This window comes from Ictalurus furcatus, chromosome 5 (assembly GCF_023375685.1).
Source record: "Ictalurus furcatus strain D&B chromosome 5, Billie_1.0, whole genome shotgun sequence".
NCBI lineage: Eukaryota > Metazoa > Chordata > Actinopteri > Siluriformes > Ictaluridae > Ictalurus > Ictalurus furcatus.
The window spans coordinates 33,061,277-33,073,776 of record NC_071259.1 but is presented as its reverse complement, the minus strand read 5'-3'; the positions used below and the strand labels follow the sequence as shown (position 1 = coordinate 33,073,776).

The 12,500-nt window shown below is 42.0% G+C and overlaps 1 protein-coding gene across 1 annotated transcript in view; it reads right to left on the bottom strand.

Moving 5' to 3' along the window:
- Positions 1-12,500, bottom strand: part of LOC128608291 (voltage-dependent R-type calcium channel subunit alpha-1E) — a 105,020-nt gene that overhangs the window by 74,849 nt on the left and 17,671 nt on the right. The window contains 1 exon segment of the mRNA XM_053625927.1: positions 10,041-10,353. Coding sequence (XP_053481902.1) covers positions 10,041-10,330 — 290 coding nt within the window. The 5' untranslated portion in view covers positions 10,331-10,353.

Below are 12,500 nucleotides of genomic sequence, written 5' to 3'. Positions count from 1 at the left end.
AACCATCAGCCTGAAGCAGCGTGCAAATGATTCACTGCTCAAAACCTGCACTACTGTAGGTTCTACACGGTTCTAAGCCCACGCTCACTCGCATTGTCTGACCTGGTGTGTCCTGATGTGTCCTGATGTGTCCTGATGTGTCACCCAGGGGAGACCCGGTGTGTCCTGACTGTAACACCTGCTGAGTCTAAACACTAACACCCTATAGCGGGGAACCCTGTCTGGTGGGGACACACTCTGCTGTAGGGTTCTAGATCTGCACAGAACCTTCAACCTTCAGAGGGACAACCGAGGAATTAGGGGTTCTACAGGTGACCTGCTCTTCAGAGAAGATAGATAGACAGGTAGATAGATTTGTAAATATTTTTTTCCTGGAGTGGTTGTCATAGCAACAGTTACGTGCGCTTGTTTCCAGACTAACAGCGTGCTCATGGTGGAACCGCACCAGCGTGATTCTCCTGGTGGAGAACCGACTCTGTATCTGGAAGTGGGCGTGGTCTAAACCGATAAAGGAGCATGTGTCATTAACACGGTGTAGATACGAGGAGAAACGTGAATGAAGAATCTCAGTAACACGCCGCTGCTTCATTTCACTCTCCGCTCTCTCAGACTGACAGCAACAACATCGGGGAAAGAAACGCAAGCGTAAAGAAACGTCTTCCGTTCCTCTTCCACATAGATTAAAGGTGCAACCTTTCACCGTGCACCAGATGTTTTTGGATTGTTTTTATATCGATATCATCACATATCATCCTCCATCTCAGGCCTCGAGAGGATCTGAGTGTTGAGGCGTAACAGCTGCGTAACACTAACACTAACCACGGTTCAGCACCAACCCTAAACATCTCACATCCCATATCCGTGTGTGTGTGTGTGTGTGTGTGTGTGTGTGTGTGTGTGTGTGTGTGTGTGTGTGCAGACAGATGTTTATGATCAGCGTGTGTGTTTATGATGAACAACACGCCTTTTACCATCAACATCAATTATTCATGAACATAAACTCCACCGCTGCATCATAAACAACACGACTGTTCTTAATCCCATCAGTTATGATTAACGCAATTACACAAATGGTGGTGATGATGATGATGATGATGGTGATGATGATGATGATGATGATGATGATGATGATGGTGATAATGATGATGAAGATGGTGATGATGATGGTGACGATGATGATGATGGTGACGATGATGGTGATGATGGTGATGGTGATGATGGTGATGATGGTGGTGATGGTGATGATGATGGTGGTGGTGATGATGATGATGGTGATGGTGATGATGATGATGGTGATGAAGATGGTGATGGTGATGATGATGATGATGGTGATGATGATGATGATGGTGGTGATGGTGATGATGATGATGGTGATGATGGTGATGGTGATGATGGTGATGATGGTGGTGATGGTGATGATGATGATGGTGATGATGATGATGATGGTGATGATGATGATGATGGTGGTGATGGTGATGATGATGATGGTGATGATGGTGATGGTGATGATGGTGATGATGGTGGTGATGGTGATGATGATGGTGGTGGTGATGATGGTGATGGTGATGATGGTGATGATGATGATGATGATGATGATGGTGATGATGGTGATGATGATGATGGTGATGATGGTGGTGATGGTGATGATGATGGTGGTGGTGATGATGGTGATGATGGTGATGATGGTGATGATGATGATGGTGATGAAGATGGTGATGATGATGATGATGATGATGATGGTGATGATGATGATGATGATGATGATGATGGTGATGATGGTGATGATGATGATGGTGATGATGGTGATGGTGGTGATGATGATGATGGTGATGATGGTGGTGATGATGATGATGGTGATGAAGATGGTGATGGTGATGATGGTGGTGATGAAGATGGTGATGATGATGGTGACGATGATGGTGATGATGATGGTGACGATGAAAAGAGAGAGAGACAGACAGAAACTCTCAGACAGACAGACTCTCATTTCCTCTTCCTTCCTCTCGGCTCTAAATGACCCGAACATCACGTCTGTAATATTAACGTGATTTATAACGATAATATGAATGTTCATCAGAGAAACTGAGACGAGAGCATTAGGCCTGATGATGAGAAGTAATTTAGCATCGTTCCATTTTTGGTACCAAATTAAAAACGGTTTTAGAATTGGACGTTTAATGTTTAAGAGAATAGAACGTTAATGAAAGTCGTACACTTTCAGTGAGCTCTACAACGTACAGCAGAAGGTTGCATGAAAGCTACTCATCACCCAAAATTCTCCAAAGAACTCTTGAGGAACCTGAGGGTCCTACAGCATTGTTCAGATGATAGCTTCCTTCATGTAATATTATATTTTATTTCCTTAAAGCTTTGAACCAAAGGAAGAGTTCTACCAAAAATTAAATGCACATGATGTTCTTCACGCCAAACAGAGCCGAGACAATCAGCCGAGAAAGACCAGCGCTTGCTTTGGGTTACGACAGAACGTTCCGTACACTTCCTTTCAGTTCTCGTTAGGACACAGCGGGGATATTTTGGATATTTTAGATGTTTTGGCTGTAATTGAATGCAGTACATGTCTTCACATGTAGGAGAAGAGCCATGGGACTGAGCTGAGTGATTAATTTCCCAGAAACTGGGAGTAAGAAATGATAATAAAGACCCAGGAGATTGTCGCGGCTCGTCGGAACACGGCAGCGAGATGATTCAGGATATCCGGCTGTGAACAGACTCCATGCTCTTGCGTCATTACTAAAATGACTAGTCATTTTAAAAAATCATTATTTTATTGTCTTTAATGCCTCTGAAGGGATTTTGCTCTTTCCTCCGTCTCTGATCGTCTGGGTTCCAAATGGACTTAATCGACCTCCTGAAGTTCCTCCTCACCGAACATCCCACGAGATGAACACTAGAACCGTGGAGAAGTTTGGGTTTTTACTCTCCAAGGAATGAAACTAATGCACAAACATCAGGCTGTGTAAATTAACCAGCTTATGGAAATTAAACCCAGCGGTATATTTCAGCACACGTGTAGATGGACGGGCATCATTTATAAAATACACTATACGTACAAAAGTATGTGCACCCCTGACCATCACACCCATATGTGTTTGTTCGACCATCTCATTCAAGATTGATTCTCCCTACACTGTTATAATGCGCTCCACTCTCTCTTCTGGGAAGGCTTTCCACTAGATTTTGGGGCGTGGCCGTGGGGATGTGTGTTCGTTCAGCTACAAGAGCGTTAGTGAGGTTGAGGTCAGGCGCTGATGTTGGGACGTCGAGGAGACTCCAGTTCCAGTTCATCCCAAAGGTGATGAGTCAGTGGGGTTGAGGTCAGGGCTCTGTTCAGGAAACTCGAGATCTTCTACCTTCTTCCGACCTTCACACCACGTCTTCACGGAGCTGGCTTTGTGCACAGGGGCGTCGTCATACTGGAACCGGTTTGGACCTCTTAGTTCCAGTGAAGGGAAATTATAACACTACAGCGTACAGAGACCTTCTACACAACTGTGTGCTTCAGACTTTGTGGTAACAGTTTGGAGAAGAACCAGATGTGGGTGTGATGGTCGTGCCTGTTGTAAAGCACTGACATTATAGACTCCTCCCATAAATGTTAAATAAACATCCCCTAACAAAAACCTTTCAGTGGCACATCAATGATTATATGTTTTTCTTTGAGCTGTTACTATAGAAACAAAAACGTATTAGAACAAGCATATTAATATAAACCTGTGACTACAGCCAGAGCTACTAATGCAGACCAATCAGATTCAAGAAGATAGATAGAAAGAGAGATAGACAGGTAGACAGATATTTGATCAGTGTACAGGAGAAGGAGTTTTATTCTGAAATGGTTTGCTTTTTGGTGGAGTTTTCAGTGATTTTTTTAAAGATTTAATTGACGTTCCTCTCCGTGCTCTTCAGAAGAATTCTGGTTGGACTTCTGGTGGTTGAGCTTTTGAGAGGTTTTTTTTTATTGATAATTGAGCGTTCCGTAGCAACACTGCGACACTTTAGAGGTCTTCCGATTGGTGGATGATCGTTAACAACATTGTTTGTTTGATGTTTCAGCTTTTTTTAGTGGCTGATTGTTGACTTTTTGGATCATTTGAGCTCTTCTAACACCCAAACGGTTTGCGGAAGAAAGCTACAGGATTTCATTGGTGATTTCACCCGATGCTAGATTTATCACTTCCTTTAAACTGCTGATGGACTTGTTGCCATGACAACAAGTCTGGTTTGGTTTCACATTGTGTTAGATGATGTGTAACTGATGTGTTAGGTTTTTAGTGGCTGATGGTTGGATTTCTGAGGTATTAAGAGGCGTTTGTGGGTTTTGTTGATGGTTGTGCTCCTGAGAGGTTTTCTTTAATTGGTGGTTGAGCTTGAAAGGCTTTTTGTGATTGTTGGTTGTGATGAGAGGTTTTGTAATTAATGGTTAGCTCTTGAGATTTATTGTTATTGGTGGTTGAGCAGTGGGTACTGGTGTTTCAGCACATGTTTCTGAGCTCATCACAGCTCATCTGTAATGTGTGGTTCAGCTGTTAGGACACTGGTTGGTGTTTGAGCTTTTTTGTTTAATTGTGTTCCGAGTCTTTAGTGTTTTTTGTCCATAGTAGATCATTCTGAATAGAACAGAAATGATGGCATAAAATTACAGAGGAATTACGGAACATCTGGAAACTAGGGAACAAGGAAGAACATCTGAAGGAACCAAGAGTCTAGGAAATCTGGAGACTGGGAAACAGGAAAGAAACAGGGAAAATATGAATCTAGGAACATCTGGAAACTTTGCATCAAAAAATACAGGAAAATCTGGAAACTATGGAACATCGGAACTATGAACATCGAAAAATGACAAAACAAATTATCGAAGAATATCTGGAAAGTACAGAACAAAGAATCTACGATCATCTGGAAACTAGGGAACAAAGAATCGAGGAACATCTGGAAACAACAGATAAAGAATCTAGGAACATCTGGGAGGTAAGCAACAAAGAATCAAGGAACACCTGGTAACTAGGATAGGACAATGAACAGTGGAACCTAAGAACATCTGTAAATTACAGAACAAAAAAAATCTAGGAACATCTGGAAACTAGGGAATAAAGGGTCTACGAGCATCTAGAATCCACAATACAAAGAATCTAGGAACATCTGGAAACAACAGAACAAAGAATCTAGGAACATCCGGAAACAACAGAACAAAGAATCTAGGAACATCTGGAAACAACAGAACAAAGAATCTAGGAACATCTGGAAACAACAGAACAAAGAATCTAGGAACATCTGGAAACAACAGAATAAATAATCTGGAAAATACACAAGGGAACGAGACTCTAGAAACATCTGGAAACTAGAGAACAGACAAACTGGGAATATCTGAAAACGATGTAACAAAGACTCTAGAAACATCTGGAAACTAGATAAAAAGAATTTGTTCAGTTTGTTTGTTTAAACTGCAGCTGTGCTGTCAGGGGGGTGTTTGCAGGTTGGGTTCTTTGATCAGTGTTTTACTGGGCTCTAACCTCTTTGGCGTTGTTTTGAAGGCCTCACGTCGGCTCTGTCGGATTCGGGCCCCGTGACGTGCCGCATGAGCTGAGCCTCACGTCAGCGCCTTTAATTAACAAGTGAAATAAATAAAGATGAGCGAGAAATGAAGCTGCTCTGATCCCCGTCAACTGCTTTCAACAATATTTCATCCCTGTAATTTTGGAGGCAATCAGGCATGTGGTTGCCATGGTAACGCCACTGACCTGGACCACTTTAAGGATAACGAGGCTGAGAGAGGATGACGGCGCCGAGACCGGACCCTCATTAGCGCCTCCGTTCCTTCTTCAGCATCAAATTAACGCTGATTAATCTCAGCGGGAAAAATCACCCATGATCAAAACATTACACATCTGGAAATACATCAGTGTGGGCACGTCAACACGCTGCTCTACAGTTCTGCTCATGCACACTCATGGCATTATTCACCTTCACACACACACACACACACACACACACACACACACACACACACACACACGCACACACACACACGCACTGAGCTCTGGGATCATTATAGTGACGTCTCATTGCAAGATGGAATAAATGTGTTTACATTTTTTCCTGAGTGAAAAGAACAGGGGTCAAAACCTGACAAAAGGAGTGTGTGTGTGTGAGTGTGTGTGTGAGTGTGTGTGTGAGTGTGTGTGTGAGTGTGTGTGTGTGTGTGTGTGTGTGTGTGTAGGGGTGATTCAGGTGTTTATCCCCCCGGGCAGCAGTGTAGGTCTACCACAGGAATAAAGAGAGACAAATTAGCTGTTATCTCTCTCCCTCTCTCTCTCTCTCACACACACACACACACACACACACACCTCACATAAAAACGTCAGCTCCTGAAAAAGTGAACAATCAAACGAAAGTTTAATTTCATGGCTGAAACACATCAGAGTCGGAGTTCCTGTTTCACTTCTTTACAGGCTGATATCAGAGATTAAACCGCTCACGTTGTCATGGAAACTCAGAGTGAGGGATCTACAACTACAAACAAGGGAAATGAAGAACACCTGGAAACTAAGGAACAAGAAAAATCTGAAAATCATAAACACTAGGGCCCAACAAAGAACGTATAGAAACTAGGGAACAAAAAAACCTGGGAAAACTAACATCAGGACCACCTAGAACATCTGGAAACCACAGAGGTGACAATAACATCAGAGAACTAGGGAACAAAACAGAGCAAAAAAAAATGATAGAAATGTGAGAACCCCTAGAAAAAAAAGATCTGGAAGCTAGGTGGCAAATGTAGAAAAACTACGAAACAAATAGTCTAGGAATCTACGGAAACTACTGTAGGGGAAAAAAATAACTAGAAACATCTGGAAACAAAGGATCAAATAATCTAGGAACATCTGGAAAATAGGAACACTCAAACTAGGGAACAAATCATTTAAGAATATATGGGAACTGGGGGGGGCAGGAACATCTGGAAACTTGAGGAAAAAAGAAAGTAAGAAAATCTGGAAATAAGGGGAGAGTAGGAACATCTGGAAATAAGGGGAAAAGAAACTAGGAAGACCTGGAAACATGGGGAAATGGGAATGCTGATAAAATAGGAAACGAATAATTTAGGAATATACAGTATGAAACCTAGGAACATCTGGAATCTAGCAAACAAAGAATCTAGGAACATCTGGAAAATACCGTAGGGAACAGGCAAGAACATCTAGTGAAAAGAAACAACTGGAATCTAGGGAACAAAGACTCTAGGAACATCTGGATAATGTTCTAGGGCATCAAGAAGAGAATGTTAGCTGCATTAGCCTCGTAGCTTCAGCGAAAAACGAAAGAACAGCGCGTGTCTGAACTGTGAGTAAATTTCGCTTCGGTTCAGACTTTTCTTTTAACAGCGTTACCCTGTGATGTTAAACGCAGATCATTTTGGAGAAACGCCGTTTGGTGTGTGTGTGTGTGTGTGTGTGTGTGTGTGTGTGTGTGTGTGTGTGTGTGGCAACATTCTGCCTGTGCAGTCATATCAACTCCACGCTGCATATCCAACTCGGCTCATTTGTTTAAAAGCCTCGGCGGTGGAACCGAGTTCTCCTCTGGGCTTCAGGCCAGGTGCACACTTCATCCAGCTTCCTGAGATGAACTCTGAGGTTCTGTTCTGTTTCTATCACCAAACAATTCAGAAATAACAGACCCTCCAGGAACGCTTCAGGAGCTCGCATCCGTTTCTGTACACAACAAGCGGATCACTGATCACTGAGCAGCGCATTTATACACAACCTGTGCAAATCTCGCTCAGAACACCAAATACTCAGATTCATCTCGTTACACTACATACTGCACTCTTTTATTGGTTTATCTGTTTGTTTGTTTATTTCTCTACCTGCCCCGTGTGGATTCACGTCAAAGGTCCGAAAAGTGCATTTAAGCCCAAAACCAAACGCCACTCGCTCACACTGTGAGAACTGTAACAGAAATGTCTCCATCACAGGTCAACAAACGAAACCAAACATTAGGGAACAAAGAATCCGCCAACATCTGGAAACAAACAACGAAGCAACTTCTGGAAGCAAGGAAACAAAGAAATTGGGAACACTTAGAAACTAGAGAACAAAATAATCTAAGAACATCTGGGAACTAGAGAACGCTGAATCGAGAAACATCTGGAAACTGGTGGACACTGAATCTAGAAACATCTGGATCTAGAGAACACTGAATCTAGTAACATCTGGATCTAGAGAACACTGAATCTGGGAGCATCTGGTTCATCTGAACGCTGAATCTCGAAACATCTGGAGACTTGTGAAAAACAACAAAGCTGTGAAAACTAACTTCTAGAAACTAGCAAACAAATACATTGGGAAATTTACAAACCAAAGGAAAAAATCAGCTAAGAACATCTGGAAACTTACAAACACTGAAAAATCTTTGGAAACTATGGAACAATGAATCTAAGAACATCTGTGAACAAGGGAACAAGGGAAAACAAGAAAACTGTCAAAACTAACATCTGGAAATTAGAGAACACTTAAAAATCTAGGGGAAAAGGAATCTAGGAACACATTAAATAGGGAACAAAGACACTAGAAACAGAAATTAGAGCAAAGAATCTAGAAACATCTGGACACAACAGAACGACAGATCTACGAACATCTGGGATTTTGTGAAAAATAAACATAGGAACACCTGGACTAGATTAGAAACTAGATAACAAATAAACTAGGAACCCTTGGAAACTAAGGAACATAGAAGGGAACACCTGGAAAATAAGCAACAAAGACAGAAACATCTGGAATTTAGGAATAATCTAGAAACAGTTACAACAGTTAGAACCCTAGGGACAAAGAAACATTTGGAATTTGCCTAGCTTGCAATGCATTGAACATGCGTGTGTGTGTGTGTGTGTGTGTGTGTGTGTGTGTGTGTGTGTGTGTGTGCGCGCGCGTGTGTGTGTGCGTGTGTGTGTGTTTGTGTGTGTGTGCGCATGTCAGAAACAGGAAGTCAATACAGAGATTACCGTCATTATCATATAGTTAGCGCTGTAACACTGTTATTTACCCTGAAGGAGCAGTGGCGCGTACGGCGTTAACAACACACACACACACACAGCATATGGTCACTAAAAGTATTGGCACCCTCTGTTTCCCTTGTCTGGCTCTCTGCCTCATTACTACAGCATGTGAGGGAGATAACCGACCGCTTCACACACATTTTAACATCAAATAAACTTTATATCTTGTTTTTTTTATTCATTACTCATCAAAGAAAATAATTTGGTGACATTCTTCACTGAAGTATCACCAACTAGCATAAAAAGGTTTGCCACGTTTGACACTAGCATTAGCGCTGTGTGAAGAATTTCGCCTCTGTTACTGAGCTAGTTTTTTTTTCAACAGCGAGCTAACAATTTTTTGAAGTATGAAAATTCACAACGTTAACTAATAAGATATATATATTTTAAAAAAACTAGCAGATAACAGTGAAAGCAAATAAGCTGACCTAGCACTCAAGAGTTAACCTAGCAAGTGAACGCTAACACAGTAAATTAAAGATGACTTGGAGAAAGCAAACCGCCATGCGAAAGCTACCTTTGCTAACTTTGCGAAATGAGAGCTAACCCTAGAAAGTAAATGCAAAAAATAACGGTGAAATGTGAAAGCTAATTTAGAGAGTAAAAGCTAATGTAGCGAGTGAAAACATTCTTATTAGCGCCTGGTAAAGCTTTCCACACATTAGCCACATGCTAATTTCACGCTCTGCCAGTATCACTAACTAACTGGGATTCTTTTAATCTGTCGGATATAAAATGACTCATCATTCCCAGTGGTGGAAAGGGAGAATGACACACACACACACATATATACACACACACACACACACACACACACACACACACTTCAGTTCCTGGTTCCTCCGAAGGCTCCTTGCTTATTTTTGCTGCAACCCAGGAAGTTCACAGTGGGGTTTAAAGCACTAATGAGGTGTGTGTGTGTGTGTGTGTGTGTGTGTGTGTGTGTGTGTGTGTGTGTGTGTGTACTCACTCCCATTCTTTGCGTCGTGCCTGTGGTGTGCTCTGTATCTTGTGGGCCTGATGAGCTTTAACAATGTCCTTTTGCTCGATAAGTCCTCCTCTCCTTCGGGTGAAGATGGTGGTGCTGACCCCTGGCTGCCCCTCCATCGCTCCCGGCCCCCCTTCCTGTGTGGGGCAGAGGGCATCACAACTGCCCGTGTGAAGTAAGAGAGGGTCAAGCAGTGCCCCTCTGTGTTTGTGCCAACTCTCTGTGTCCTGGCACAACACTGGCACTGCGAGCATGTCGCTGACTTCCAGCATGGCGCCGCTCTCTCAGCATCCCGCTGTGGGGAAAATACACAACAGAGATGTCGTTTATTTTTATTTTTACTTTACTACCCCTCTGGGGTACTGCTTTTCGCCTACCGTGTAATAGGGTAGTACGCGATTTCGTACGCAGCCCAAGTGACGCAACAAGAGAAAGCTAAACTAGCGAGAAAGGATTAGCTAGCGAGCAAAAGTCCACAGACAAGTCAAAGCTAACCTAGCAAGTGGGAGAAAGCTAGTCTAGCACACAAAGAAATATCGAGAGAGACGACTGTGACGATATGAGACATAACTGATTGTGACTGGTTATTGAACTGTCCGGGGTTGCTAGGTTACGGTTTTTTTTTCTTGTTTGTGCTGTGCGCGTGGTGAGTGGAGTGAGACGTATCACTCAGGTGAGCTCGAGAATAAAACTTAACCTTGAGTTTACTCGACTTCAGTCTCGTGTATCGTGACAGTAACCTTGTAAGCAAACGTAACTACTGAACAAAATTAAACTTACAAGTAAAAGCTAAGCTAGCAAGTGAACAATAACTAGCAAACAAACATTAGTGAGCAAGAGTTAACTAATGGGTGAAGGCTAGCCTAGCAAAAGTGACCAATAACTACCAAACAAACATTAACTAACAAAAGTTAGCTAGTAAAAGTTAGCCTAGCCAAAAAAAAAAACATTAACTAGTGCAAACATGAGCACACTAGCAAGAAAATCTAATCAGTGAGATATGTTTAACTCAAACTTAACCAGCAAGTGAAAGATAACTAGCAAGTAAATGTGAACGAGCAAGGAAACTAGCGATAAGTCAAAGCTAACCTAGCATGTGAAATCTAAGCTAGCAAACAAAACACTTGACCTAGTTAAAATGAAGTGAGAGGAAAATAACAAAATAAAGTTAACCGGAAAATGAACGCAAACTAGTCAGCAAAGGCTAATCTGGCGGATGAAAGCTAACCTACTGAATAAAAGCTTTGTTAGTGAGTGAAAGCTGACCTAGCAAGCAACTAGTGAGCAAAAGATAACCTAAAGAGCAAAAGAAAACATAGCGAGCTAAAGCTAATGTAGCAGTGTAAGCTAACCTAGCTAACAAAAGCAAAACTAGCAAGAGAATGCTAACTTAAGGAGCGCAGCTGCTGTGTAACTCTATAATAGTGCTCTGCTACAGGGATCCTGATTCTCTTCTTGAGAAATGGAGGCCGAGTCTCTGACAGAGGACTGCCGATCAAGCATGCTGATTAGAATATTAGACCACGCCCACTAGGGGTCGTCTATTGCTGAAGTTTGCGTGATGATTTATTATTATTATTATTATTATTATTATTATTATTGTTTTTTAATCTTTGCTGGGTGTTTAACAGACACTCAGATTTCATACCATACACACAGCTTTGATATTTCACACATCGCCCTGTGAGATTTTAAACATCTGGCAAATTTAGCGTTAAAGCTTGGACGCTCCAGCTGTGAGACGCTTCACGTGCTTTAACACAATTACGCAATTTTCCTGCCTAATTGAGCGGAACCGCAAACCTGTGTTTTATTATTTCTCCACAAACACAACCTCATTTAGCGTCAATAAACGAGGTGTTTACTCACTGAGCTCGGCTAATTTGGCACTGACAGGCTTTTTATTACACATGCAAACACACACACACACACACACATTTTCTATATTTCTGCATGACCTATTATATCATCAATACTAAATGTCGACAAAGAGAAACCAATTAAACAAACGAGACAGAAATATTATACTCGGTCGTTTATTTATTGAGGAAAATGATCCAATATTAAATATCTGTGAGTGGCAAAAGTATGTGCACCTCTAGGATTGGCGGTTTAATGCGAAGGTGAGATTAGAGTCAGGTGTTTTCAGTCAGTGGGATGATGATGATCAGGTGTGAGTGAGTGAGCGTCCTGTTTTATTTAAAGAACAGGGATCTATCAGAGTCTGATCTTCACTACACGCGTTTGTGGAAGTGGATCACGGCACGAACAAAGGAGATTTCTGAGGACCTCAGAAAAAGAGTTGTTGCTCATCAGACTGGAAAAGGTCACAGAACCATCTGTAAAGAGTTTGGACTCCACCCATCCACAGTCAGACAGATCGTGTAGAAATGGAGGGAATTCTACACCACCGTTCCCTGCACAGGAGTGGAGACCAACGAA